A 27,960-nucleotide genomic window follows, 5' to 3' on the forward strand; every position below is an offset into this window, starting at 1 on the left:
ATTCCAGGTGAGGTTCTGTCTATCAGTAAGTCTTTTCCGATTATACCTATATCGCATCTTATTTGGAAAACCTCAGCATTTGTGCCTTTAACATGGAATGTTGCCAACCAGGCCTTGCTCTCAAATTGCTAAATATTTTTCAGAATAGATTATGAAGCTCCAAGAGGTGGAGAGTATGCTTCCTCATTCTTTTATTTTACTAAGATTCTTTATGTATATTCAAATAAAGTACAGAATTCTAAACTAATCATAATTCACACTGCTCCAAACCCCATTTTCTTTTCCAAATCCCAGTCCTCCAATTTCCCTATGAATAAAAATAATTTATTGATTACTATATACCATTCACTGCTATACCATTAACGCATAATCCTCCCAACAAAACTAAGATACAGATATTACTATTTCTATTTTACAGATAAGAAAATTGAGGTACAGAAAGTCCAAGTTACACAATTATTAAGTGGCAGGGTTGGGATTCAAACCAAGACAAAGAAAACCACGTTCCTCTCTTTTTAGCAACAGACAAAATTCCCTCGGCTCCACAAGAATTCACTGTACCCCCGAAGGCCCATAGGCGGTGCTGCAGGCACAGGTAAGCGCGCAGCCGGGCCCCTGGAAGAGGCGGATAGGGTACTAGGATTCCTCACCCCGCAGTGGGAGGAGCCTAAGGCCTGGCAGGGAAGGCGAGAGTTCTGTTGTACGCAGGCGCGGCGCTGGGCACTCCCCCGGGAGTGAGGGCTGCTGGGCCCGGTGACGTGGCCTGGCAACGTCCGCCCCGGTGCGTCTCCCGGGAACCCTGCGCCGCCGGAACTACCCGAGGCCTAGTTTCGACGTGATTGTGCTTGTGAGCTGATTCCGGGGACGGCGACCCGGTGTGCGGGAGCCCCACGAGCCCACTGCTATGGGAGAGTGACACGCCTGCGCCCGCTGTTCCTCGGCAGCGGCGAGACATGAGACCCCGCGGCAGGAGCAGCGCCGGCGGCTCCTGAGCCCCGGGATGGAAGAGAAATACGGCGGGGACGTGCTATCCGGCCCCGGGGGCGGCGGCGGCGGCGGCGGCGGCCTCGGGCCGGTGGACGTGCCCAGCGCTCGGTAAGGGATGGATCCGGCTCCGCCTCCGGAGCCTCTCTCCCCGTGCCTGCGCTCGCGGGGTCGCTCCCTCGCGGACCTGGACGGCCACTGCCCTGGACTCCGCCCGGGTGTGCGCGGGACCGGCAACCCCTCAGCCCCCTGACAGCCCAGAACGCCCTCTTGGGTTCAGCGCGTGCCCTGGACCCCTCCGTCCTCTCGCTCTGCCTCCAGGCTGCTTCTCGCTTTCATTAGCTCCTCTCCTCCCGCTGCAGAATGAGTGCTCTAAAATCCACGAAGGTTCCGCTTGAACCTCTGGTTTCCAGGGCAGACCGTTTAACCTTTGCACTGACAGTTAGTTCACGTGAGAGGTGTTTCTGATCCGAGAGGAGTATTTCTGTTCGCTGTGTCTCCCTAGAATAGCAGCAGTTCAGTGACTACTTAACCTTGCTGATTGTAAGTTAGGGGAAATTGTCACCATCACACCTTCAGGCTAACGAACTAGAGTACCAACAGCTGAACTTCGATGTTCAGGTTAGCCCTGCACATCAGGAATTCAGCCCATCGTCTAGTTTTCCTTTCTTGATTTATTTTGTTAAATAAGAAATGTATGGCTCGTTTTCCAAAAAAATTCAAACAGTACAGAAATTCCAAGTAAAAAGCGAAAATACATCTTTGCCCTCCCGCCAATGCCCCCATTTGCCCCCCAGGATTTAAGTTAAGTGACCACTTTCGAGTGTACCCTTGACCTGTCCTGAGTTCTGAGTTAGTGTCAAAGGTGCATGAAGTATGGCCCAACGGTTTGAATGGAACTGGTATTCAGTGCCTTTATCTTTTAACGAAGTTAAGGTTTTCTTATTCTTGAATACTTCCTTTGAGACGTACAGGTTTTGATAAATTCTTTGAAATCGTAGAAATAACATTACAACTTTTTTGTGAAAAGAAAAGAACAGAATGCTGGAACAGACTTTAAATCAACTGCCTTTGAGCATCTACTTGGAGCAACTCATTTCATAAATAACATACCAGGTGTTTACTGTGACATGACAATTATATGCAATAGGCGATTCTGGTCTGATTTGGTACTGGGTGGGGGGAGGGAGGAATGGTATAAAGGACAGTACTAGGTCAATTGACAAAATTGGACTATGGCCCTGGCCGGGTGGCTCTGTTGATTGTAACATTGGCCAATGCACCAAAAGGTTGAGGGTTCGATTCCTAGTCAGGGCACAAGAGGGTATGTACTAGAGGCAACCTCTCTAAAATCAGTAAGCATGCCCTCAGATGAGGATAAAAAAAAAATGGATTATGGACAATAGATTACAGTATCACATTAAATTTCCTGGAGCTGGTAACTGTTGATTTTATAATAAAATGTCTATATGCTTAGGAAAAACAGATATTTACGGGTAAGGGAGCATAATGGGTGTAACTTAAATAAATAGTTCAGAAAAAATGAAGTCTGGGTGTATTGAGAGAGAGAGAGAGACAGAGAGAGACAGAGACATCAATCATGCCCGACCAGGGACCGAACTTGCAACCCAGACATGTGCCCTAACTGGGAATTGAACCAACGAGCTTTTGGTTTGTGGGACGATGCCCAACCAACTGAGCCACACAGGCGGGGGCTCTTTGTTTATTTGTTTTTTAAATGGGAGAACTGTAAACTGTTTCAAGTGGGCAAAGCCCAAGAAACGGGTTTGAACCCAAAGCCAAATTTCAGTAATTCCAGGTTTACAGAGACCAGTCAGGTATACCTTTGATGATACAGTTAATGGAAAATAATGATTTTTAAGTTGAGGAGGTGGATTAGTTCCCCTTCAGTTGCCCAGAGAGTCAGTAAGTGGCTCAAGGGCCACTGCTCCCATCCAAGAGCCTCCTGTTTGTCCCCCCTATCATTCCTTTTAGTAAATTTAGCTGTTCATTGTTTCTGTCTTCAGTATGAACTAGGAACATCTATTTAGTAGTGTATAAGTGGTTACTTGGCCTTAGCTAGTGTATCATTTTTAGCCCAGTAGGAAGACTTTAAAGTATCCAACTTTTGAAATTAAAAAATAAAATTTCTAATTTAATATAGTAACAAAAGATCTTCAATATGCATTATGTTAAAAGTCACATGGCAATATCAAAAAAAGGTGTACAGTTGTTAATGTATCTAAAATATGTGTGCCCATTCATGGAGATGCAAACAGAAAAGGTTTGGAAGGTTGTACATACCCATTTGGTTACCTATGAGAAGAAGTTGGCAATTTTTTTATTTAAAACTTTTATAACCAGCTACTCAGGAATTACTTTTATAATCTTTTTTAAATTAAATAAGGAATAAAGAAAATTAATGTCAGAAAGATCATATTAGTAACATTATCGAGAAGTATTTAAGCCCTCGCTGCTGTGGCTCAGTGGATTGAGCATCGGCCTGTGAGCCAAGTGTCACTGGTTCGATTCCCAGTCAGGGCACATGTCTGGGTTGCACATCAGGTCCCCAGTTGGGGGCGCGAGTGAGAGGCAACCACACAGTGATGTTTCTCTCCCTCTCTTTCTCCTTTCCCCTCTCTCTAAAAATAAATAAATAAAATTTTTTTAAGGGAGTATTTAATGGTCCATATGACTAAATCTTGTCATTAAAGTGCCAAATTTTTAGAGTTGCTAATACTTTAAACAAAAATTAAGAAGTAATTTTATATATTGCTCCCATTTTCTTAAAACAAGTATATTAAATATAATTTACCATTTTCATACTGACTTCTGGTCATTTTGAGCATAATCTGGTCAATTGGGCTTATATAGCCATTTCTTCAATGGCTCCTTGCTAGTGCTAGCGTTTTGCATATTCTCCCCTCTGTACTTTAAAATACCCTTTCCTTTTCCTTGCTTCAGAAATTCTAGTTAGTCCTTGTATACACTCTTACACATCTCAAACTCCAAGGCAATCTTTGCTTCCTTAGTTAACAGTTACCTAATTGCTTCCATAGCTAGTCCTTTAACTCTGTTACTTGCCTGGGTCACATAAATACTACTTTTCCAGCCTGTCTTTCTAAAACCTCAGCCCTTTGAGGACAGGGTCTCTTTTGTGTATCTGGTATCTTGGATAGCACCTAGAAATGTGTCTAGTTTTAAGTAACCAAACTAAGAAAGCTTTAAACAAATAAGGACATATCCTTATGTCAAAAAAACCATGGACCAGATTCTTTAACTTTGCTCTCTGCCATCCTAAATATGGCTTTCATATTCAGGCTTGTAAAATGGATACCATTTTTTAGATAGTTAACATTTTGATGACATTTTTAGGTAAGTTTTAGACAAAAGCCCTCCCTTGAAGGTTGGAAAAAAAGGGTGAAAGAAGTAGTTCTAGCTATATCTTGCCCTTTTATCAGGAAGAGGGAAGTCTGTACCTGAAGCACCCTGTCAGGCTTCCCTTGGGTCTCATTGGCCACATATGGCTTCTAGCAGAGAGTAAAGTATGCAAGGAATATTTGAAGAATGACTAAACAGCCCCATGAGATTTCCCAGACTGCTGTGATTTTTAATGTACCTTTATTTTTCCTGTCTTTTCTAATTCCCTGCTTTGTTGACAGTGTTGTTGTTCCTTGTATCCATGCTGCCTTATTTTTACACCTAGTTAAGAGCTTGAGGAGGTTTTGAGCTTTCCTCTACTTGATTTCATTCTTTTCTTTAAGTTTATGGCTGAATTGATGGTACTTTGAATTGCCAGAAGCATGACTGTCTCTTATGTACTAAATTTCTGTACTGCATATATTACTGTATCACATAAGTATAATTGTAGACTTACCATTCTTTCACTTGGTAAATATTTGCTGAACACTTATTATGCCAGTCCCTGTATTAGAAGCTGAGTAAAGGACTGCTAACTAACTATTATTTGTGTTGGCTAATTATGAATTGCAACCATGACCAGACTAGTTAATTAGCATTACTGTAGTTAATTGTCTTACATCTATATAACTTTTCTCTAGCTTCAGTGGGCCAACATCTAAATAAATCTTAGATTTTAATATGCATTTTGTCTTTCATGTTTAAGACAATTTTAATGTTCATGTGTGAAAATGTGAATGTGTAATTGGAAACGGTTTAGAGGACAGGAACCTTCAAAGCCTTTGGATGAACTTTATCTCTGTGGCATAATGAGAAGGGCGTACTTGAGAGACGTGGGCTTGACCCTAGCTAATTCTGAGGGCTTCAGCCTCCCTTGTTTGGGTTTGTTTCATGTTTGGTTTATGTGTGTTTATGGTTTTTATAATGACTCCACTATTTATGTAATAAAAAAGATTGCAGTGTTTCTTGTGATTTCAGTGATACTGAAACTTGTTTCTGCTTTTATTTTTCAGATTAACAAAATACATTGTGTTACTGTGTTTCACTAAATTTTTGAAGGCAGTTGGACTTTTTGAATCATATGATCTCCTAAAAGCAGTTCATATTGTGCAGTTCATTTTTATATTAAAACTTGGGTGAGTGTGCATGGTTCCTTTTCTCCTTAATGTTTTTTATTTCTTTAAAATCCTGTTTTGTTCTTGCTTTGGCAGCATACATACTAAAATTGGAACAATACAGAGAAGATTAGCATGGCCCCTGCGCAAGGACGACACACAAATTTGTGAAGCGTTCCATTTTTTTATTTTTTAAGTGGAAATCCTGTTTTAATTGAGTATCTTTAGGGAATTTTACATGGAACATTTTGAGATTATAATACCCAAAGTTAGCAGTACAAAGACGTTGATTTTTTTTTTTTTAAAAGATGTACTTTTTTAAAGTATATTTTACTGATTACAGTAGTCCCTCTCTATATCACAACCTAACTGTATTGTGGGATTTTTTAAAATATTATATTTAATTATTTATCGCAGATTTTTAGCTATATTGCAGAATTTTGCAGTACTGTATACGTATGTTGTTATGTAGGTTTAAGAGTGTAGAATAAATGTAAGATTCCTACTTCGCAGGGGGGGGTCTAGAACATAATATCCACAATAAGTGAGGGAATGCTGTATGTTGTTACAGTTATCCCAAATTCTTTTCCTTTGCTCCCCTCTTCCCAGTACGCCCCTTCCCTCTAACAGTCCCACCCTTAGTTCATGTCCATGGGTCGTGCATATATGTTCTTTGGCTTCACTTTTTCCTATATTATTAACTTCCCCCTGTCTATTTTGTACCAACCGATTATGTTTCTTAATCCCTGCACCATTTCCCCATTTCTTCCCCTACCCACTCCTAGCTGATAACCCTTCAAATGATCCCCATAACTATGATTCTGTTCCTGTTCTGGTTGTTTGCTTAGTTTCTGTTTGTTTTTATTTTTTAGATTCAGTCGTTAATGTGAGTTTGTTGTCATCTTAATGTTCATAGTTTTAATCTTCTTTTTCTTAAATAAATCCCTTTAACATTTCATATAATAATGGCTTGGTGATGATGAACTCCTTTAGCTGTACCTTTTCTGGGAAGCACTTTATCTGCCCTTCCATTCTAAATGATAGCTTTGCTGGATAGAGTAATCTTGGTTCTAGGTCCTTGCTTTTCATCACATTGAATACTGCTTGCCAGTCCCTTCTTGCCTGCAGTTTCTTTTGAGAAATCAGCAGATAGTCTTATAGTAACCCCTTCTTTTCTCTTGCTGCTTTTAAGATTCTCTCTTTATCTTGAACCTTTGGCATTTTAATTGTGATGTGTCTTGGTTTGGTCCTCTTTGGGTCTAACCTGTTTGGGACTTTCTGTATTTCCTGGAATTGTATGTCTATTTCCTTTGCCAAATTTGGGAAGTTTTCCTTCATTATTTTTTTCACATAAGCTTTTGATTTCTTGCTCTTCCTCTTCTCCTTCTGGCACCCCTATGAGTCGGATGTGGGCACATTTAATGTTGTCCCAGAGGTTCCTAAGCCTCTCCTCATTTTTTTCAATTCTTGTTTCCTCATTCTGTACTGGTTGACTGTTTATTTCTTCCTTATGTTCCAAATCCTTGATTTGAATCCCGGTTTCCTTCCCTTTACCATTGGTTTTGTGTGTATTTTGCTTCATTTCATTTAGCATAGCCTTCACTTCCCTTATGCATTTGCCATACTTAAATATATCTGTCAAGTTTGTGAGCATCTTTATCACCAATGTTTTGAACTCTGTGTCTGTTAGGTTGGCTATCTCCTTATCACTTAGTTCTACCACTGGAACCTTGATTCGTTCCCTCTTTTGGGCCTTACTTCTCTGTCTCCTCATCTTGACAGGCTTCTGTGTTTGCTTGCCTCCCTGTCTTAGATAGAGCTGTCGCACCTGTTATGTTGTAAGGGGCAGAGCCTTAGGTATTCATCAGTACAGGCAATCTGTTTCACCACATTGTGGCCCTGTGTGTGGGAAAGGGGTCTGAGAGGGAACAATGCCACTTTCTCAGCACTCACCCCTTTTCCAGGCACTTCTACCACTTCCATATGGGCCTGGTGCCTCTCTAACTGTTGCCCTGGCTGTCATTCCCTAAGTGGGAGGGTTTGCAGATGTTCTAGGACTGTGGGGGCCCTTTAAACAAACGGACTCTGCTGAGAGATGGGCAGTTTCTTCCTCCACCCCAACCCCCACTGGTTTTCACAGTCAGAAGCAATGAGGCTTTATTTTTCCTGGTGCTGGAACCATGTGCTATGTGGTCTGGCCTGGTGCTGGGAGCGCTCCCCTGGTGTCCCTCCTGACTTTTTAAAATGTGTGACTGCACTTTCCGCCAGCCTGCCACTGCTGCCGCTGCTACCACCACCATACTGCTGCTCCCACCACTATACCGCGTCCTCTCTGCCCCTCTTACCTGTCTGGATGAGTATTTCTTCTTTATATCTTTGCTGGACTTCCATGCAGCTCGATTTTCTGGAACTTTTGGTTGTCTCTAGTTTTGAGGTAGTTGTATTCCTTCTTAGATGCAGTGTGTCTGTCTAGGCCTCCATCTTGGCCGGAAGTCCAGGTGTTGTATTCTAAAAGCTCGCCAAAACATAGGTTTTACATTAGTTTGTGTTAAAGAGGTTTTTGCAAATATCTGGCTTAATTGAAGACCACTAGATTCTCGTTCTGCTTCAGCAACAATCTGTTACAGCATCTCAGGTCAACTAGCCTCTGAAGAGCTCCACTGTACATGCCTGTGGGAATAAGAGGCAAGAAAAAATGTCTTAGCTTTTTTTAATAAAAATAGTTATGACCTTACAGACTCCCTAAAAGGGTCTCCGGGGTATAGTCCAGCCTTCCAGCAGCCATATAATGTTACCCGAGACTTGTCTTAGCAGAGACATTCCTTATTTTCTAAGTTAAACCATGCTGGGCTGTGTTCACTGCATGTCCCCTTCACAGTACAGCATCATATAGTAAAATTTTATATTATTCTTCATATATAATAAATTTTTTCCAAACAGAGGATCTCTGGACCTTGAGATTGATAGTGATCATCCTATGTGTTAATAAAAATCTGTTAAAGGTTCCTGGAAGTATAGTTTTAGTAATAATTATGGGAAGTGATACTTGACTAGGAAATTTTAAGCACTATTTGTATGCATTTTTATATAATTATTTTGAGAGTGTGGAAAGTAAAAACATATAATTAGTACTTTCTTCATTTCTATTGTTTCAAGATTTGTTATTACTAAATATTGGAGAAGATTGGAATTATTTTCTTATTTTCTTTGGTATTTCATAGTATGAAAAAATATTGAGACTTCTTTCCTTTCATGGCTTGTGGATGAGTTTAGAAGGCAATTACAAAAGAAGAGTTCCCAAAATGTTTGCCAGTATAATTTATTTAGAAGTTAACGTAACTTTCAAGTTCTAGTATATTTGTCTAAATCAGTGTCTTTACTTAAAACTACACCTTGTGTATAAGATTGAATAATATATTAATGTTTCAATATTCACAGGACTGCATTTCTTATGGTTTTGTTTCAAAAGCCATTTTCTTCTGGAAAAAGTATTACCAAACACCAGGTAAGTGTTTTGCAGAATCCTTTTTTCCTAGCTGTTTCCCATTCAGTGGGCCGGATGACAGTGCTCTTTCCTTGATCAGGGTTACTTTACAAATAATTTAAGTGCAAAGCAGTATATTTCCAGAGTTAGCTTGTCTATTCAGAATTTGAGCTTTAAGAATGAACTGTAAAGTTCTAAGATAATAGAATGTTTAAAAATGCAGAAGAGGGTAGAAAATTTTTAAAGCATGCATATAATTATTTTCTTTAGTACAGGATCCTTCCTTATTCTGAAAGATTTACAAATCAGACATAGAGATGTGCAAGACCCAGAGACTAGTACAGATGTTATTGGGAGGCAGACAGAACATAGGGGTTAAGAATGAAGCCTCTGGAGTGAGACAAATTCATGTTCTGTGTGTCCTACTAACTGAATCTCTTTTTTGAGCAATAATTTTCTCACCTGTTAAATGGAGATAATAATTCCTCCTTTTCTTAGGAATAAGTAAATTAATACGGCTTAAGTTCTTAAAATAGTGCCTGGCTTATAGTGAGTATGCAATGCATATAATAATAGCTGTCACCCTCATCATCATTATCATTATTCTTTTTAGGCATCTGAGGTTCAAGATGCATCCCAGAAATGTCCTTCATTCTGCATAATCACCTCACATTATCATCTGTTTGGATAGCAGTTATACCCTACAAGATGTTTGCTTTATGCCATAACTTGGAAACCTGTTCCATGATTTTGTATTAAGTACAATATCTCTGTTTTAGAGACCAAAGATGTTTTTTAAAGTAGGATTAATATTTTAAACCCCATCTCAACTTTTTTTCCCTCTCCTTTCAATAATTAAAGTACTGAATACTCCTAATGGAAAAGAATTTAAAGACCAGCCCTGGCCAGGTAGTTCAGTTTATTAGAGTGTCATCCCAGTGCCCCAGGGTTGCAGGTTTGGTACCCAGTCAGGGCACATAAAAGAAACAGTCTCTCCCCTCCTCCCCTCCCCATTCCTCTCTCTCAAATCAATAAATTTTTTTTTTATTTTTTTAGGAATTAAAAGACTAAAATGTTGTGTTCCTAGCAAACTAGTGAGAAACTAATGGGGGAAAAAACTCAGAAAACTGTACTGTATAGAAAAAGATTTCAAGATCTAACATAAAGGCATATAGAAAGTGGAAAACAGAATATTTTCTTGCAAATTCAAATTCAGTCAAGGGATCTTAACATTTTCTGTTTAATTTCAAAATGTGTAATTGTTTACCCTTTAAAATTTTGTTACTATTATTTTATTTTCCTGTGTGTATTATTTAAGATTTTCAGGTGTTTAGAAAAACATGTTACTGAATTTTTTAATATTTTGTTTTCATTTATAGTGGATCAAAATATTTAAACATGCAGTTGCTGGGTGTATCATTTCACTCCTGTGGTTTTTTGGCCTCACTCTTTGTGGACCACTAAGGTAAATAAAAATGCATGCTTTGGATGTTTGTTTATATTTCTTCATTTTTAATATTAGTTTTGTTCCATTAGATTTTATGTCATATTTGTGTCAAATTATGTACAAATGCTTCTGTGGCTTCTATAGCATTGGACACATCTCAGCAAATATATATCAATATACTGAGTACCTGTTTAGTTTGTGAACAGTTCTTGGGTAAATACCATTAACGTATTATTCATGATCTGTAATAGATATTTTACTAGTTGGAATCCAAATAGTTTCAGAAAATATTTGGCATAAGTGGATTTTTTAAGACTATTCATGGGTGATTCCTTTTAGCAGTTGATTTTAAAAACTAAAAGGTCTGAAGTAGTAATTAAAATCAACCAATAAGGAGGAGAGCAAAATCTTTAAAAACTTTTTTTAACACAAACTCTGAAAGTACTTTAGTGCCTACAGAAAATTCTTAAAAGATATGGTTGTAAACAGATGTCTCGGGAGTAGTGTGTCAATACTCAGATTATAGATGAATTGACTCTTATTTCATATTCCCCTAGATCTCTATAGAGTAACCTTTTTATGTAAAGAGGCCAGTTTGGGGGAAAGTGCTTAATTAAGGGCCAGTTAATAAGAATTGTAACATGGGCAACTATGTAAGCATTGTTTTAATATTTCTCCGTCTCTAAAGGATTTTACCTATTGAGTAAAAGTATAAGAAAAAGTGCTTTGACAGTGATGAGGGGGAAATATGAGGATGAGAGGTAAGGAGTAAGATGAAGGATGTTCTAAAGAATCTCACTCAGAATGGTGGAATGACAGAGTGGAAAGAGATAGGTGGGAAATGCTTTGTGAAAAGTCCTTTCCCCTCTCCCAGCCTATAGAGCAGCTTCTGGGTTTGGGTCCTTTTGGCTTGTTTACCCTATACGTTATCAGATGCATCATATGCATAATTCCAAATGTCATGTTCCTGTCCCTGACAACACGCATTCTGGAGTGGTGGGAAAGCTGGCTGAAATTGCTCAGCTTGGGGAGCACTTTCTCAGTATATGCTTGAGTATGATTGATGGTATTGCTTATCTTCTCTAATAATTTAAATTTCTTACTCATTATGTTTTTGTCTGTATGTTAGTAAATCACTGTCCCTATGTGTTAGGATAGGGAAGGAAGGGGAAAAATTCTTAAATTCTTACTTTCTGCACTTGGAACTCCTCACAGCACTAGTTCCTCTGCCAACACTGCCCCTCTCATTCTTTTACTAAGACTGTCACACAATTTCTTGATTAGAAAGACTCCTTTGGTGTTTCATAGTTTAGTATTATTCTACTGATATATTTATCTTCTTAAATTGTAATCTCCCATGTAATAACAGGACTAAAATTATCATAGCTATGTTCTCATTACAGATTTTGGGGTAAAGAAGAAAACATGAAAAAATTTTAATGAACAGCTTAAAACCTGTTACTATTTAGATCCTGTAAGCTTCCTTTGGCTGGTGGTAATGGTTTTTTTTTTTTTTTATTTTTTATCTTTTTAATTTTATACTTCTAAAAGAGAATATAAAAATAAATATGTTTAAATAATAAAATGACCTTGGTTGGTATAGCTCAGTGGCTTGAACACTGGCCTGCAGATCAAAAGGTCGCTGGTTCAATTCCCAGTCAGGGCATGTGCTTGGGTGTCGGGCCGGATCCCCTGCTGGGGGCGTGTGGGAGGTAACCAATTGATATATCTCTCACATGTTTCTCTCCCTCTCTTTCTCACTCCCTTCCCCTCTCTCTAAAAGTAACTAAATAAAATCTTAAATAACAATAATAATAAAATGAATATTCATGTATTAAACACCCAGGCCCCAAAATAAAACCTTACCAGTTAGTACCTTTGAAGCCTTCCTGATTGTATGCCCCTTTCCCCTTATCATTGGATGTAACCAGCATCTTAAGTTTTGTTTTTATTCTCTTAGTTTTCTTTATAGTTTTACCATATATATATACACATTTCTTCTTCTTCTTTTTTCTTTTTTTCTAATGTTTAACTTTGCAAGCTTTTTACTTTATATAAATCCATTGCATGTATTATTTTGCAGCATACTTTTTACATTCGCTATTATGCTTGAGATTTGCCCATTTTGATTCATGTAGTTTGTGTCTGTGTGTTTATATATATGGTTCATTTTTATGGCAATTTTTTGAAATATAATTCACATATCATAAAATCCACTTTTTGTCTTAGTCCATTGAGGCTGCTGTAACAAAATACCATAGATTGTCTTATAAACAACACATTTATTTCTCACAGTTATGGAGGCTGAGAATTTCAAGGTCAAGGTGAGGCAGATTCAGTGTCTGGTGAGGGACTGCTTCCTGGTTCATAGACAGCTGTCTTTTTACTGTAACCTCACATGGCGGAAGGAGCAAGGGCACTCTCTGTGGTCTCTTTATAAGAGCACTGATCCTATTCGTGAGGGCTCTACCTTCCTGACCTAAGCACCTCCCAAGGCCCTACCTCCAGATACATTAGGGACCAGGGGCACTATATCAATGGGTGGGAGAGGGGGCACAGAGACATATAATCTATAGCACTTTTAAAGTGTACAATCCTGTTTCTTAATATATTCATGGAATTTCATTTATTCTGACTGCTATATAATAATCCAGTAAATGGATATATTCTAATTTATATCATCCACTATCTTATCAGAGGGCAGATTGTTTTCAGTTTTGGGCTATTGCAAACAATACTGGTATCTTATAAGTATTTCCTAGTACACAGATACAAGAAATCTGTAAGTAGTATTGTTGGCTATTTGTAGCTTCAGCCTTTCTAAGGTAAGTAATCCCAAAATATTTTCCAGAGCAGTTAACCTATTTATTTTTCTCATGAAATCAAGGGGAAATATTTCTTTTCTTTTACGCTAGTTGAATTAATGCTTTTTGATAAAGATCAGATTATTTCATGAATGATAATGTTTTATTTTGTAGGACTTTGCTGCTATTTGAACACAGTGATGTTGTTGTCATCTCGCTGCTCAGTGTTTTGTTCACTAGTTCTGGGGGAGGACCAGCAAAGGTAGAATTTTCCATTATTAGCTCCTTGAAAATTGAAAATTGAAAAATATCCATGTGAAATGTTATCCAAAGCAATAAAATAGTATAGTATCTTTTACCATTTGAAAGAATGCAGGGGCTTTTTCTACTAATTTTTACATTTTTCTTGCAGCCTTTTTGTTTTTTACTTTATGACATTATTATATATTCCTAGGAAGTTGCGTAAATAGCATAGTGGTCTTTGTGCTCTTCACTCAATTTCAGTAGGAACTACCCAACTCATTTGTACTGTCAAAACCAGGAAACTGACATTGGTACAATCCATAGACCTTACTCAGATTTCACCAATTTTAAATACACCAGTGTGTGTGTGCATGTGTGTTTTTGTATGTGTTGTAGATTCGTGTAAACACCACTGCAATCAAGATACAAAACTGATTGATCACCACAAACATCTCCTTCATGCTGTACCTGAACCCTTCCCCACCTCATTTAATTCCCTTACATCGTTTTTGGAAACTACCTAAGTACTTGTTATATTTAAAATCTAATAACATTTTTTTGATGGATATCTCTGCAACATTTTGCCAACTAGGTATCTCTATTCATCTTAAATAACTGTTATCCCTATTTTGGTAAATGAGTGATCAATCTGTAATTCCAAATTCTTAACTACTATTTTTATTTACAAAATTAAATGTTTCCTGTGTATAGTTCATTGTTCTAGGTATAGGGGAAAGGAAAAATGAAGAAAAATAAAATATAATAATCTTTTAGACTTTCGAACTAAGTAATAGAGACAGATGAATAAAAGTGAACAAAGTAACATGCCAAGTAGAACAGAGGGAGAGACTATAGGTTTCACATCGGATCATTAGTAGCAAAGCAGACACCACTGTTTTAAGCTTTTCCCCTAACTCAGAGTACTCCAAAATAAATGTCAAGTGGATTGAAGAGTTTGGTGGAACATTTTTGTAGAAACATAGAATAAAATATAGATGTAGAAAAAATATAATAAAGATTAAATCAAAAAATAAAAATTAATTAAAACTACAAAACATATGTAAATGGATCATTAATCTATGGGCAGAGAACTTTCTAAGCATAAAAGCAGTGGGAAAAAATTAGTTACTTGGTAAGGTATTTAAATGTCTAATCACCATGTTGTACACCTGAAACTACAATACTTTATGCCAACTGTAATTGAAAATAAATAGCTTTTAAAAATCACAAAGGGAAAATCAATACATTTGACTTCATAATGATTACAAGCTTCTGTGAAACAGAAATCACCATGCAACCAACAAACAGCATCAAATTGCCACAAATAAAAGCTTTACATTTCATTAAAATATAAATCAGTTAAGAAAAACGCTTAAGATCCTCAACAGAAATAAGTAAACGGAGAAACAATTCACAAAAGAAATACAGAGGACTGAAAACATTTTTTAAAAAAAACATTTTGTTGCCCTGGCTGCATGGCTCTGTTGGTTGGAGGTCCTTCCATGCACCAAGAGGTTGTTGGTTTGATTTGCTCCCCTGTTGGGGTGCATACAGGAGGCAACCAATTGGTGTTACTCTCTATCTCTCTCAAGAAATCAGTGGAAGCCCTGGCTAGTGTGACTCAGTGAATTGAGTGCTGGCCTGCAAACCAAAAGGTTGCCAACTGGACTGCTAGACAGGTCCCCAGTTGGGGGCTTGTGAGAAGCAACCACATATTGATGTTTCTGTCCCTCTCTTTCTCTCTCCCCCTCTCTCTAAAAATAAATAAATATTTTTTTAAAAATCAATGGGAATGTGTCCTCAGATGAGAACAAAACAATAACAAACAATAAAATTTTGCTTTATCAATCAAAAATTAGAATATAGATCTTGCATATCCTCTCATTAGTGTAAGTAATGAATCTCAGCATTTATCCAGGACTCTGGTTTCTTTTTACCCTTGGATATGATTAAAGAACTACAAAATTCTCACTTCCCCTCTTTGTTCATAAAAGATTAGATTACATTCTCCACATTTGAGTGATGTTGATGTTGCCATATCCTGATTCAATGTAAATTACAAAATTTTAAATTGTGTGGTTTATGTATACTGACTTTTGTCAAAATATCTACCAAAATAATTGATAATCACATGATGAGTAGAATAAGATCCTCACTTTTCATTTTAAATTTCTATTTAATGGAAGTATCTAGTATTATACCTGAAAATTTATAAATACAGAATGTATAATAATGATATTTACATTGCTTTTGTACTCCAAATTCTGAGGTACCTGCATATAAACTTAAGCCAGTATGTCCTTTCTATAATTTTCTTTTGTCAAAAGTCCTTTCCCTGGAATGAGAACCTAAAAAGTTTATCAGCTTTTAAGTGCCTTACACCTTTACTAGATATTGGAAATAACTTTGCTCATTTTCTTAACATGCCTTCTTAGTTCTTTTCTCTAGAAGGATGATATCTAGAATATTGATATTATTGTAAATTAAGTGTCCTTTCTATCACTTACATGCTGCAGAAGAAAATAAATTCTTACTAATTACTCTTTACCTACTTGGGCTTTTCAGTCAGAAGCAAAGTAACATTGACAGAGATTAATTCTGTAAACAGTAACAGTTTGTGCATGGTCGTAACATGGCTAACCGTATTAGTAAATAGACAATTGAAGTTGTCTTTTTTATGTGTCCTAAATACCCTTAAAATATCCTGCAGTATTTGTTAGCAGTCTTCACTTTTATCTTATTGTTAATACTGTAAATTTATATTGTATAGTATAAGAGCTCTTATGTCAGATGTTATTTTACTTTAAATGTTTATTTGCAATTTTTTTTTCTTTAACATTTGTATAATCATGGTCTTAAACATCAGTTCTTGAAAAATCTATTCTTAGATTATTCTCTTCATTTTCAGACAAGGGGGGCTGCTTTTTTCATTATTGCTGTGATCTGCCTACTGCTTTTCGACAATGATGATCTCATGGCTAAAATGGCTGAACATCGTATCCTTTTGCGGTAGATCAGAATAATTCAGTCTTGCAGAAAAAAGAAGAAGACTGATAGAATGTGAAATGGAGTGACTGAATCTGTGAGAAATTTAGGGGTAATAAAAGTATTTTAGGTTATCTTCATGCAAAAAAAAAAGATTTACTACTCAGCAAAATCAATCTATTTGTTCCCTTGTAATTTAAATTATTGTTTTAGAAGTTAGTGGCAGTTTTTAAATATAAACTTTTTTGAGGTGAAATGAAAAACACTTGGCGTCTTTTTGCCAGAAAAAATAGTTCGAATTCCGTAATTTGTTATTCACTCTCTTGCTCTAAATTATTTCCAACTCAGCCCTCACTCTTCTCTTATGTAAACCCAGCTTCCAAGTCAAATGTGTCTATTTTTCTCTACAGATGTAACTTGTTCTTATCCATACGCCTTTCTTTGCCCATTCCATTTAGCAGAACTCAGAACACCATTTTTTATTCTACTCACTGCCCCAAAACTTTCTAGTTATCTCATATCAATTTACTTTGTTACAGTGAAAGAGGGCACTGTGACTTTGAGAAACTCCAGGTTGCTTGTGATACAGCTATTCTCCCCCCACCTCCCCCTGCCAAACACACACACACACACACACACACACACATTTGTTTTTTGCTTGCACTGCTGAAGAGTTATGCGGTCAATGACTTAGAAACAGATTTAGAACTGATTTTAAATGTCATTCTAAAAGAACAGCCTTAATTCCATTCGAAGGGGGGTCCTTGCTCTTGTCCCTTTGTTCTGTATGTATATTTGTATGTCTTTTAGAAGTTAAGTACCAAAATTTAACAACTAAATCTTAAGCACTATTATAATTGTTTTGGGGACAATAGAAGGAATACAGACCATCCAATTTATTAATCATATCACAAAGTTAAATTTTTAATTAATTTGTTTTGTTTTTAAGGGAAACTTTATTGAGGGTAGTCAGTTTGGGACCCCCAGACTAATCTGTAGTCAACCTAAAATAATGTACCAAAAATTCCAGGAGGACTTCGGGGTTCAGTGAGTTAATATTTGCTATTTTTCCCTTGACTCCCAACTCACCTAGCTGAAGGACACCATGACAGTGCTCTAACTCACATGCTTTACACAGCCATTGCCTTCTTAGGTGTGGCAGATCACAAGGTATGTTCTTTGTTGCTAATGTAATCAAACGATTCTGAAAAGTTGCAGCAACTATAACTTTAAAACTGTATTTAAAATAAGTTACCAGTAATTTACAATATTACCTGCCATTTAAGAAGTTCAAGAATTATAGTACTGAAAAACATACTAGTTCATTTCTTCAAATATTATGTATTTAAGGATTGAATATTGGATTGTGTATATTTCTAATGAGGCTTATCTAATTTTACTCATAGGGTGGAGTATTGTTGCTAGTACTGGCTTTGTGTTGTAAAGTGGGTTTTCATACAGCTTCCAGAAAGCTCTCTGTAGATGTTGGTGGAGCCAAACGTCTTCAAGCTTTATCCCATCTTGTTTCTGTGCTTCTCTTGTGCCCATGGGTCATTGTTCTTTCTGTGACAACTGAGGTAAGATCAGGATTTATTGGTAATAAATACAATGAATTGCTATTATAAATTTTAGTTTGGTACACTGTATTTTATTTCAGTTTGAGGTTGCAAGAGGCTTTAAATTATCTTTGCTTTTTTTCTTTGTAGTCTTTGAAATTTTTTTAAAGTTAGTGGTATTGTTTATTAAAAAATCAAATCAGGTACCATTACATTTATATATCACTCCCATGCCTGTGAATCAAAGGAATCACTTGAAACAATTTATTACCCACCATGTGTTAGGCACAGGATTATGGATCACCTAGTATTTATAAAATTATTAAACCATAATGCTTTTGTTTTTAATACTTTGAGGAATATTGGGAAAATATGCCAATATCTTAGAACTCTTTTATTTTGGCATTTTACAAATCATATTGAATCATGAGAATATTTGTTTACACATAAAGGGATTAATGTAAACATCTTAAAAGATATGAACTTTATACCTGTATGATACTGACTTTTTTTTTTTTTTTTTTTAATTTTTAGAGCAAAGTTGAGTCTTGGCTTTCTCTTATTATGCCTTTCACTACGGTTATCCTTTTTGTCATGATCCTGGATTTCTATGTCGATTCCATTTGCTCAGTCAAAATGGAAGTTTCCAAATGTGCCCGCTACGGATCCTTCCCCATATTTATTAGTGCTCTACTTTTTGGAAATTTTTGGACACATCCAATAACAGACCAGCTGCGTGCTATGAACAGAGCAGCACACCAGGAGAGCACTGAACACGTCCTCTCTGGAGGAGTGGTAGTGAGCGCTATATTCTTCATTTTGTGTAAGCGTTTTTCTCCTTAGCAAATTTCTTCTTATGGATTCTGATGTTTACATCATTTACTTAATTTGGGAATTTGTTTAGTGCTTGCATTTAATTTGGTAACTTAAACTTTTAAACTTTTGTAATATTTTTTTTTTCTCTCTTTTTAGCTGCTAACATCTTATCGTCTCCTTCTAAGAGAGGACAGAAAGGTACTCTAATTGGATATTCTCCTGAAGGAACACCTCTTTATAACTTCATGGGTGATGCTTTTCAGCATAGCTCCCAGTCGATCCCTAGGTTTATTAAGGAATCACTAAAACAAATTCTTGAGGAGAATGACTCTAGGCAGATCTTTTACTTCTTGTGTTTGAATCTGGTAAGATTTTTAAATATTAAAGGCATGTTAAAAGCTTAATCTTTTAATTCTGACAATTCTCGTATAATTTTAGTAATTCTCAAATTTCTGGAAATTACAGATGGGGTAAAATTACATTTCTCTTAAGTAGTAGGTAGATTACAGGATCATATGTCAGACTACTTAAGCAAACAATTTATTTAATTTTTATTGATTTGAGAGAGAGAGAGAGAGGAAGGGAGAGACAGACAGACATTGATTTGTTGTCCCACTTATTCATGCATTCACTGGTTGATAATTGTATGTGCCCTGACCTGAAAATGAACCAGCAACCTTGGCATATTTGGACAACACTCTAACCAACTGAGCTACCCAGCAAGGGCTTGAGCAAACAATTTTTGAGGCATTTTAGAAGCATTGGTTTAGTGTGGTGTTTCAAATCAACAATATGGTAGCTTCTAAAGATTTTAACTATCTCCTTTTAAATAATTTACAAGATGGATGTATCTGAATATCCTAGTTTCTTAAAATATATATGAAATGCAGTTTTAGTAGAAGTGCCAGTTAAATAACTAAAGAGGCAATTACATCTTCAAGTAAGGATTGGGTATAATTATGGTTTTAATTTGAGTTAATTGGGTTAAAATCCTCATGACTAAAGTCTGGTAAGTCTCTTAGAACAGTATTTCCCAACACACTCCCTTATTTTTTTTCTTTTTACCGTATTTTAGCTTTTTACCTTTGTGGAATTATTCTATGGCGTGTTGACCAATAGTCTCGGTCTGATCTCAGATGGATTTCACATGCTCTTTGACTGCTCTGCTTTGGTCATGGGACTCTTTGCTGCCCTAATGAGTAGATGGAAAGCAACTCGGATTTTCTCCTATGGGTAGGTACACTGACTGTCAAGGTGAGGTAGTACAGTGAAAAAGTCTTAAGTGCAAATTCCATCTTAGAGAATAAAATGTTATTCTTAATACAAATAATTTTTCAGTTTTATTTTTCTTTCATTTGAACTAGATAAGAAATGAACTAAACATTGAATAAATACTGATTGACAGTAAGCTCAAGATTATACTCCCTGAAAAATCCCTCTTACAGAGAGCAAAAATCAGTTAAATATTGGACTGTTTGCTCAACCTGTTTCTTGCAATGGAATGTATGTGATCATTCACATCTTTGCTGTTAGAAAGAGTTTAACAAATATTAGAACCCCCTATTCATACAAGTAGGTCTTGATAAGACCTACTTTAAATAGATTAATAAATTCAGCTCTTATTTTCAACTGTTTATATTTTGATAGATCACTGAGCCAAAAATACAAATGATTTTGGTATAAAGCAGAATCTATTTGCTGTTACAGAGATACAGAACACATTAAGGGCTTAAAGGAGAAATAACTTCTTGCTAAGAAATTAGGAAAGGCTTTGTGTGAAAGAGGGAGCACTTATATATTTATAAATAGATAAAATTTCAACAAACAGATATATGTCCAGTAAGTTCTTTGGAACATGTTAATATGATGTTAAAAATCTTGGCCATTTTCTAAACTTACTATTTATGTAGTTGAAAATTTGAACTTTTTTCTTCATTTGTAATGTAATAATGTTATAGTATTAAAATATTTATCATTTTTCTTTTCTAAAAATAATTCTACATTTTTAGGTATGGCCGGATAGAAATCCTCTCTGGATTTATTAATGGACTTTTTCTGATGGTTATAGCCTTTTTTGTGTTTATGGAGTCAGTGGCTAGATTAATTGATCCTCCCGAATTAGACACACACATGTTAACAGTAAGTCTTTATTTTTCTATTTGAATTTCTTCTCATACTTATAGTTTTTTTCATGCTAAAGTATAACTGTTTGTAGTTATTGATCTATGATGGTTTTATTTCATTTTTTATTTAAATCAACATAACTTCCTATCTTGTTATTTACATTGCTGACTCCTAGAAATATCCACACACACACACACCCCCCTCAGGCTGTGATGGGGCTCTGGGAGCCTGTCCCATCTTTAGGAAATACACTTCCCTGGTAAACACCCTAAGGCCCTTCCCTCCACTGCCCTAGGGAAGACCCCTATCTTTTGGCCCTGCCCCCTGGACTGCTGAGATACTCTTCTGGGCCTCGCCCCTTTTGAATGCAGCCCTCCCCACCCCCCACTCCACCCTTCTCCTCCTTCCACCCTCCGGTGTTCAGAGGCTTCTCTGGTAATCAGGTGTAATTTTTTTAATGTAATTTCTTTTTTTTTTCCGGCTCCTAGAATTTATCCTTTTCTCTAATATTTTAGTATTCTAAATATTAGATGACATTCTAAAACACACAGATTTCTTTCTGACTTATTAAATGTTTTTGTTTGAAGGTGTGTTCTTAAATACATGAAGAAATTTGTTAGAGATAGAATCAGAAACTATTATTTTTAAGGCTTTACTCCATAGATTATAGTACTGCTACAACAACTATTAATGTTCTGCCGATACCTACACACCTACCTTTACATTTACTGTTTCTTGTAGTTGGCCTGCCCTTCCCTTCTGACATTCAGCCTTCCTCAGACTTTGCTTTTATGTCTCCTCTGGTGGCATACTTTCCTTTAATCTCTCTCTTTCCTCCTCAAAGTTTGTTAGATTTCCCTGTCTCAGCATTCCCATTGTATCTTGGGCATTCTTCTTTTAGCAACATTGGGTTACAACTTGTTTAATTTGTCATTCTTCCACAATTAAGATGTGATATACCAAGTACCAAATTAAATATGGAAATACAAAAATGAGTTTTTTTTAAAAATGATGTAAATGAAGTGTCTTTAGGACCTGAATTGTGTATCATTAACTCTGAAATTCTGGCACCTGGCTTGTAGGAACTCAGCAATTAATTGATGAGTGACTCACAGCAATTATGAGTCTTCTTGGTAGAAGTATATATTAGTAAAATGTTTTTGGATTGCAGTTTGGAAATATATTTTGAATTTTAAATGCTCATATCTTTGACCTTTAATATTCAATACAGAAATATTCATACAAGTGTAGAGAGGTGCATGATTCATTATACCTTTATTTATAATGGTGGGGGGGGAACAGTGGCCACCAATGAAAGGACTAGTTAAAAATTTTTTTCACTCATAGAATACTATGCAGCTATTAAAAAGAATGAGGTATACCTATATATACTGGTGTGAAAAATATTTACAAAAGGTACTAAGTGAAAAAAATTGCAAAACAGTATTAAACTATAATCCTGTCTTTGGTTTAAAAAGGTGTATATGTATATAATTAGTATGTGCATAGAAAATACACCATTCTCATAGTGACTAAGTTTTGGTAGTACAATTAATTATAGGGAGCTTTCATTTTCTACATTATTTTATTTTTTAAGATAAATTATATAAAGATGGTGTATTTCTCAGTAAATATAGGATCTCTGTAAGCAGTATATAGTTTCATTTAAAATTCATTAACCCTCTTAAAGCTCATAAAACTAACTGAAATTTTTTAATTTGATAGACAAACGGTCTGAGTCACAGGAAGATGTAAATAAGCTTCATACCTGTTTACTAAAGTAAATTTCTTCTCTTAGTACCTTTGAAAATTAATTAAAATTATCTCTCCCCTTATTTTTATGTTTTTGTTTTTAGAGAGAGTGGGAGGGCGGGTGAAGGGAGGGAGAAAGAGAGGGAGAGAAACATCAATGTGAGAGAGAAACATTGATTGGTTGCCTCTCCCAGGCCGAACCAGGGACCTGGCCTGCAGTCCAGGTATGTGCTCTGATCAGGAACTACACTGGCAACCTTTCGGTTTGCGGAACAACACCCAGCCCACTGAGCCACATTAATCAGGGCTATGTGTTCTTTTTATAAAACAAACAATTTCTCTAAAGGAGAAACTGTAGACATTTGTGAATTAAATAACACCGTAAGCTATTATTCAAAATCATTTTGTAAGAGGATAATCAAGAGTAAGTAATTTAATTTCTCCTTTGGAGTGTTATTGTGGCACCATCAAATCAAGATAATTCCATTCACTGTGTTTTTTTTTTTAAGTAAAATGAAAGATTACTATTATATGTTTGCTTTTTTGTTGTACAGTACCTTTTTTTACTTTGGGAAATTTTACTATAAGACACTGGAATCCACTAGTTAGTAAATTATAATCATGACCTTACGAACTATTGAAATGTACCTAGTAATATAAACAAGATTCCTGGTATAGTCTACACTTGCTCTAGTAAGCAGTATTTTCAAACATTTTTTTTTTAATAAAACTTTAGCATCATTTATGTATTCATAACTCATGAACCAAGTACATATTCTTAATCACTGAATTAAAACAATTCCATATCCTTCTACTTGTTAATACATTGATATTTTAAAAAATATTCTAAAATTTACTTTTTTAAAGTTTGGATTTACTTAATGAACTTAATGAGGTTTTTACTATGAATATGTTCAAAACTGTAAACAGAAAAACATATATAGCTGTATACTAACTTTTACACAACAAATTTATTTTTTAAATTACAAATTTAAAGGTTTTCTTTTTTCCCTCTTGCTAGCCAGTCTCAGTCGGAGGACTGATAGTAAACCTTATTGGTATCTGTGCCTTTAGCCATGCCCATAACCATACCCATGGAGCTTCTCAGGGAAGCTGTCACTCATCTGATCACAGCCATTCACACCATATGCATGGACACAGTGACCATGGGCACGGTCACAGCCACGGATTTGCAGGCGGAGGCATGAATGCTAACATGAGGGGTGAGTCCTTGCCACATATTGGCATACCTTTCAAGCATGTTGTAAATTGACACTGTTTATTTGTATTAAATATTGGGCTTCTGGTACAATTTTATTTTGCAAAAACAATCTATGGCTAAAAAAAGGTGTAAAATCATCTGCTGTTGAAAATGCTCATGTTTATTCATAAATGTAAATTGTAATTATAGAGTCCTTTTCATCATGACAGTTGGGTAAATATAATTTGCAAGGGAAACACTGAATATCCCATTATGAACTTTCATTACAAAAGAACCAGGAGATTTTTGTTATACTTAAAAAAAATGGGGGGAAGTATTTATCATTTACTCTATTAAATTATTTATTCTCAGTGTTTAATATAAATATTTGGGTAATGTTAAGACTTGGCTCATGTATAGTTTCTAGGAAGCCTACACCATCATAAAATTGTTGTATAGTAGCCCACATCCTTACCTTTTTACCACTAGGCTGTGAATTACTAAAGAGTAGTAACAATGTTTTAGTCATTTTGAAGTACCAACCCCTAACAGAGTGACAGGTGCCTAGTAGGTACCCCGTAATATTTATAGAATGGCTAAAAGAACTAAATTAGATATAATTTTATATGTTTTACTTCTAGGTGTATTTCTACATGTTTTGGCAGACACGCTTGGCAGTATTGGTGTGATCGTATCCACAATTCTCATAGAGCAGTTTGGATGGTTCATTGCTGATCCCCTCTGTTCTCTTTTTATTGCTATATTAATATTTCTCAGTGTTGTTCCATTGATTAAAGATGCCTATCAGGTTCTACTTCTGAGACTGCCACCAGAATATGAAAAAGAATTACATCTTGCCTTAGAAAAGGTACTGTGTGTAATTTCTTCACTATTTCTTGCCTTTTAAAACAGCATTTGAAATTAAGTTGACCTAACAAGAAATGTGCAAGATATGAATGAAAAAAAATGCAGTTTATTTCAAGGACATGAAATAGGGACTGAATAAATAGAAAAAGATATTTCCTTGGATGGGAAACTGTATTGTAAAACACTAATTTTCTTTCATTTAAATCCCAGTGTAGTTGCCTCTCATTTGAATTTTTTGTTTTTTGTGGGGGAGGGAGGATAGATAACCCAGTATTACTTGGAAGCTTATTTGAAAGAGTTAATGCTTGAGAATAAGCAAAAAATGCATAAATTCATAGAGTTAACTAATTAATTAAAAGGATCCTATCCTGTGATTATAAAGTTACAAAATTAACAGAACTAATGGTTTTGTTCTTGCACAAGAATAAACACACAAACTGATTCTGATTTTAAAAATCAGAAACAGACACAGGAACTTACGAAGACAGTATATACCAAAGATGACATTTCAGATCAGTGGGGAAAAAAGGGTTGACCTAATTAACATTTCTACCTGGTGGAAAAGAAAAGCTATAATACATCTATCCCAGGTATAAAGATGTATTTCCAGCCCTGACTGGTGTGTGGCCCAGGTGGTTAAACAGACAGTTCATAGTTTTTCTATGACTTAGAAAAATAGAATGTTTTTCAGCTTATGGTTTGCCATATCATATTAAAATCTGCTGATGAAAAATTAGCATCTTGAATATTTAAGGTGTAGCACCTTAACCCATTATTTTCATAAATAAAATTAGTATGCTTTTCTCATCTTCTTATAATTAGTGAATATGTATCCTACTTTAAAAAAGGTTTTTCATTTTAAAATAATGTCTGTTACAGAAAATATTAAAATACAGAAAAGTACAAAAATGGGGAAAATCACGTATGATTCCACCACCCAGAAAGAAACACTTTTAATAGTTTTTCTATATAAAAGTATTTTTAAAATAAAAGTGGGAAAAAAAAAAAACCTTTGTACTGCTTTTTAAATTTTCCCCATATAATTATGTCATGTTGATAAATATTCTAATACATTTTTAATGACAGTGAGCGGTCTCTTAATTTAACCAGCCCTCAATTGTTGATCATGGAAGATACCTTTTGAATGTGTAATAACAAACAATATGCAAATGTGTGAATCAGTTTAAAGAAAACCATGTAGTTTATTGAACATATTCACTGTTTAGAATAGACAGAGTACATCTTACATAGGTGAAAACTGATGTGCAACTGTTGGTTATAAAGACACCTGTGGCCCATTCTCTTCCTATTCAGAGCTACCTTCCTGGACATCACTCATAAATCAAAATATTATTGGCAACCTTACCTTAAGCTAGTTGACTCTCCTATTTCTTTCTCACTTCTAGGCTCTCCTTTAATAGGTTAGTAGTGGTTCCAGGACCAAAAATATTGCTCTGTTTTAAGTAAGTTATAACCTTTCAGTTATTTATATCACCTCTCCTTTTATTCGACAGATACAGAAAATTGAAGGATTAATATCATACCGAGACCCTCATTTTTGGCGTCATTCTGCCAGTATTGTGGCAGGAACAATTCATATACAGGTGACAGCTGATGTGCTGGAACAAAGAATAGTACAGCAGGTAATAATCTTTTGTTTTTATAGTAATTTCAGTTGAAGTAATTCATGCATAAAATTGCATACACTATGATTTATACAATCGAATAGTAATCTAACTGTTGGAGAATACCAGTCTTTCGGCTAAGGATAACATAACATTTTTTTCCATCTAGGTTTTTTTAATATCCAAAACTGGTTAAAAGTCAGATTTTAGTATTTAGAGGTCAGCTTAAGTTAATGTAAAATAAAATTTATTTATGATCCACTTGATTCCCAATAGATTATCAAGAAATAAGTTATTATAAATGTGCCCTAAATTAATAATAATAATAATAACAACAACATTGGTAGGGTATATGCATATGCTATGGTTGGAAATAGGGATCACAACAGTTTCTGTATCCCTATTCTAGACATACTGAACTGGAAACAATAGTATGTTCCTTTATTACTTTGAATGTGAGATCAGAACTTACTGGTTGTCTAAAATCCTATCTAACATTTGGCCAAATAAATAATAAACATTATTTTGAGGATTTATCTTTGACAATCTATAGCTATAAAAATGGGATATCAATTATTCAAGACATGTGCATTAAATGCATTAATCTAAATGCTTTAAAACGTATGGATTTTTATAACAGGTTACAGGAATACTTAAAGATGCTGGAATAAACAATTTAACAATTCAAGTGGAAAAAGAAGCGTACTTTCAACATATGTCTGGCCTAAGTACTGGATTTCATGATGTCCTGGCTATGACAAAACAAATGGAGTCCATGAAATACTACAAAGATGGTACTTACATCATGTGAGATAACCTGGGAAGTACCCCTAGAGTATGAACAAAGAAGATTAAATAACTAAGTATTTATAGTATTGCCAGAAGGAAGAAAGTTGCACATAATTGTATAAAAACGTTTTGCCATAATTGAAAAAAAAGTTTCAAGTTCCCTACTGTTGGATCAAAGAATCTTTCTTAAAGGAAATTTAAATACAGAATGAAGCATTCATTGTTCAAGGAAAATCATCATTTGAATTATGTGTATAACAAGAATCTTAAAATTTGAACATGATGTATCACATCACCTTTGAAAATGAACATATAATGGTGGAATCAAGTGAAGACCAAAATTACTTCGGTGTTTACTTTTCTGTCAGAAAGCATCTCCACTGTAAATAATGTATTTACATGTTTATTACAAAGACCGAGATGAAAAATTTTTAGTCAGTTCTTTTGCATTGCCCTAGATGAAATAGGAATAAAAGTTCTATATTTATGGATTTTCTGTATATAAAACTAGTTTCTAATTATAACTTAAATTCATTAAGTAAAATCTGTATTGCCACTTTAAATGTAAAGTAAATTATTTGGGAACACTTCAACCACTGATATGAGACAATCAGTGAGAATAGGAAAGCATAACATTACAGTTTTTGATGTATTACAAAAACCAACCACTCTGTAAAATAAATTTTTTTACTTTTGGTAATAGTTGTAAATGAATAATTATTAGGGTAAAAAACTTAATACTAAGTTG

General features: G+C 35.4%; 2 protein-coding genes and 1 non-coding gene across 4 annotated transcripts in view; 2 read left to right on the forward strand and 1 right to left on the reverse strand.

The window, feature by feature from the left end:
• The window catches only part of LOC150008467 (uncharacterized), an 88,323-nt gene extending 87,267 nt beyond the window's left edge, over positions 1-1,056 (reverse strand). For both annotated transcript variants that reach the window (XR_016511116.1, XM_090276347.1), the window contains exon 1: positions 562-1,056. The gene's annotated coding sequence lies outside the window, so the exon portion shown is untranslated. The remainder of the gene's footprint in view (positions 1-561) is intronic.
• SLC30A5 (solute carrier family 30 member 5) lies at positions 725-27,912 on the forward strand. The gene is made up of 16 exons (XM_090276345.1): positions 725-1,095; positions 5,418-5,540; positions 8,958-9,024; positions 10,383-10,468; positions 13,429-13,516; positions 16,406-16,493; positions 17,576-17,652; positions 17,889-18,059; positions 18,573-18,861; positions 19,011-19,219; positions 19,930-20,087; positions 20,864-20,993; positions 23,752-23,953; positions 24,573-24,799; positions 26,313-26,441; positions 27,064-27,912. The coding sequence occupies exons 1-16, from the start codon at positions 1,001-1,003 to the stop codon at positions 27,232-27,234; spliced, it is 2,310 nt and encodes a 769-aa protein (XP_090132471.1). The 5' UTR covers positions 725-1,000; the 3' UTR covers positions 27,235-27,912.
• On the forward strand, positions 5,604-5,706 carry LOC150008472 (U6 spliceosomal RNA). Its single transcript, XR_016511434.1, has one exon. It is a non-coding gene; the product is annotated as a U6 spliceosomal RNA (small nuclear RNA).
• Positions 27,913-27,960: the final 48 nt, after the last annotated feature.

This window comes from Furipterus horrens, unplaced genomic scaffold (assembly GCF_987537825.1).
Source record: "Furipterus horrens unplaced genomic scaffold, mFurHor1.1.pri manual_scaffold_5, whole genome shotgun sequence".
Taxonomy (NCBI): domain Eukaryota; kingdom Metazoa; phylum Chordata; class Mammalia; order Chiroptera; family Furipteridae; genus Furipterus; species Furipterus horrens.

Bases quoted from the DNA above. Each gene is read 5' to 3' on its own strand.
- SLC30A5 (XM_090276345.1), top strand. From the start codon at position 1,001: ATGGAAGAGAAATACGGCGGGGACGTGCTATCCGGCCCCGGGGGCGGC. The intron at 5,541-8,957 runs GTGAGTGTGCAT...CAATATTCACAG, and splicing joins ATTTTTATATTAAAACTTGG to GACTGCATTTCTTATGGTTT. The intron at 18,060-18,572 runs GTAAGATCAGGA...TTTAATTTTTAG, and splicing joins TTCTTTCTGTGACAACTGAG to AGCAAAGTTGAGTCTTGGCT.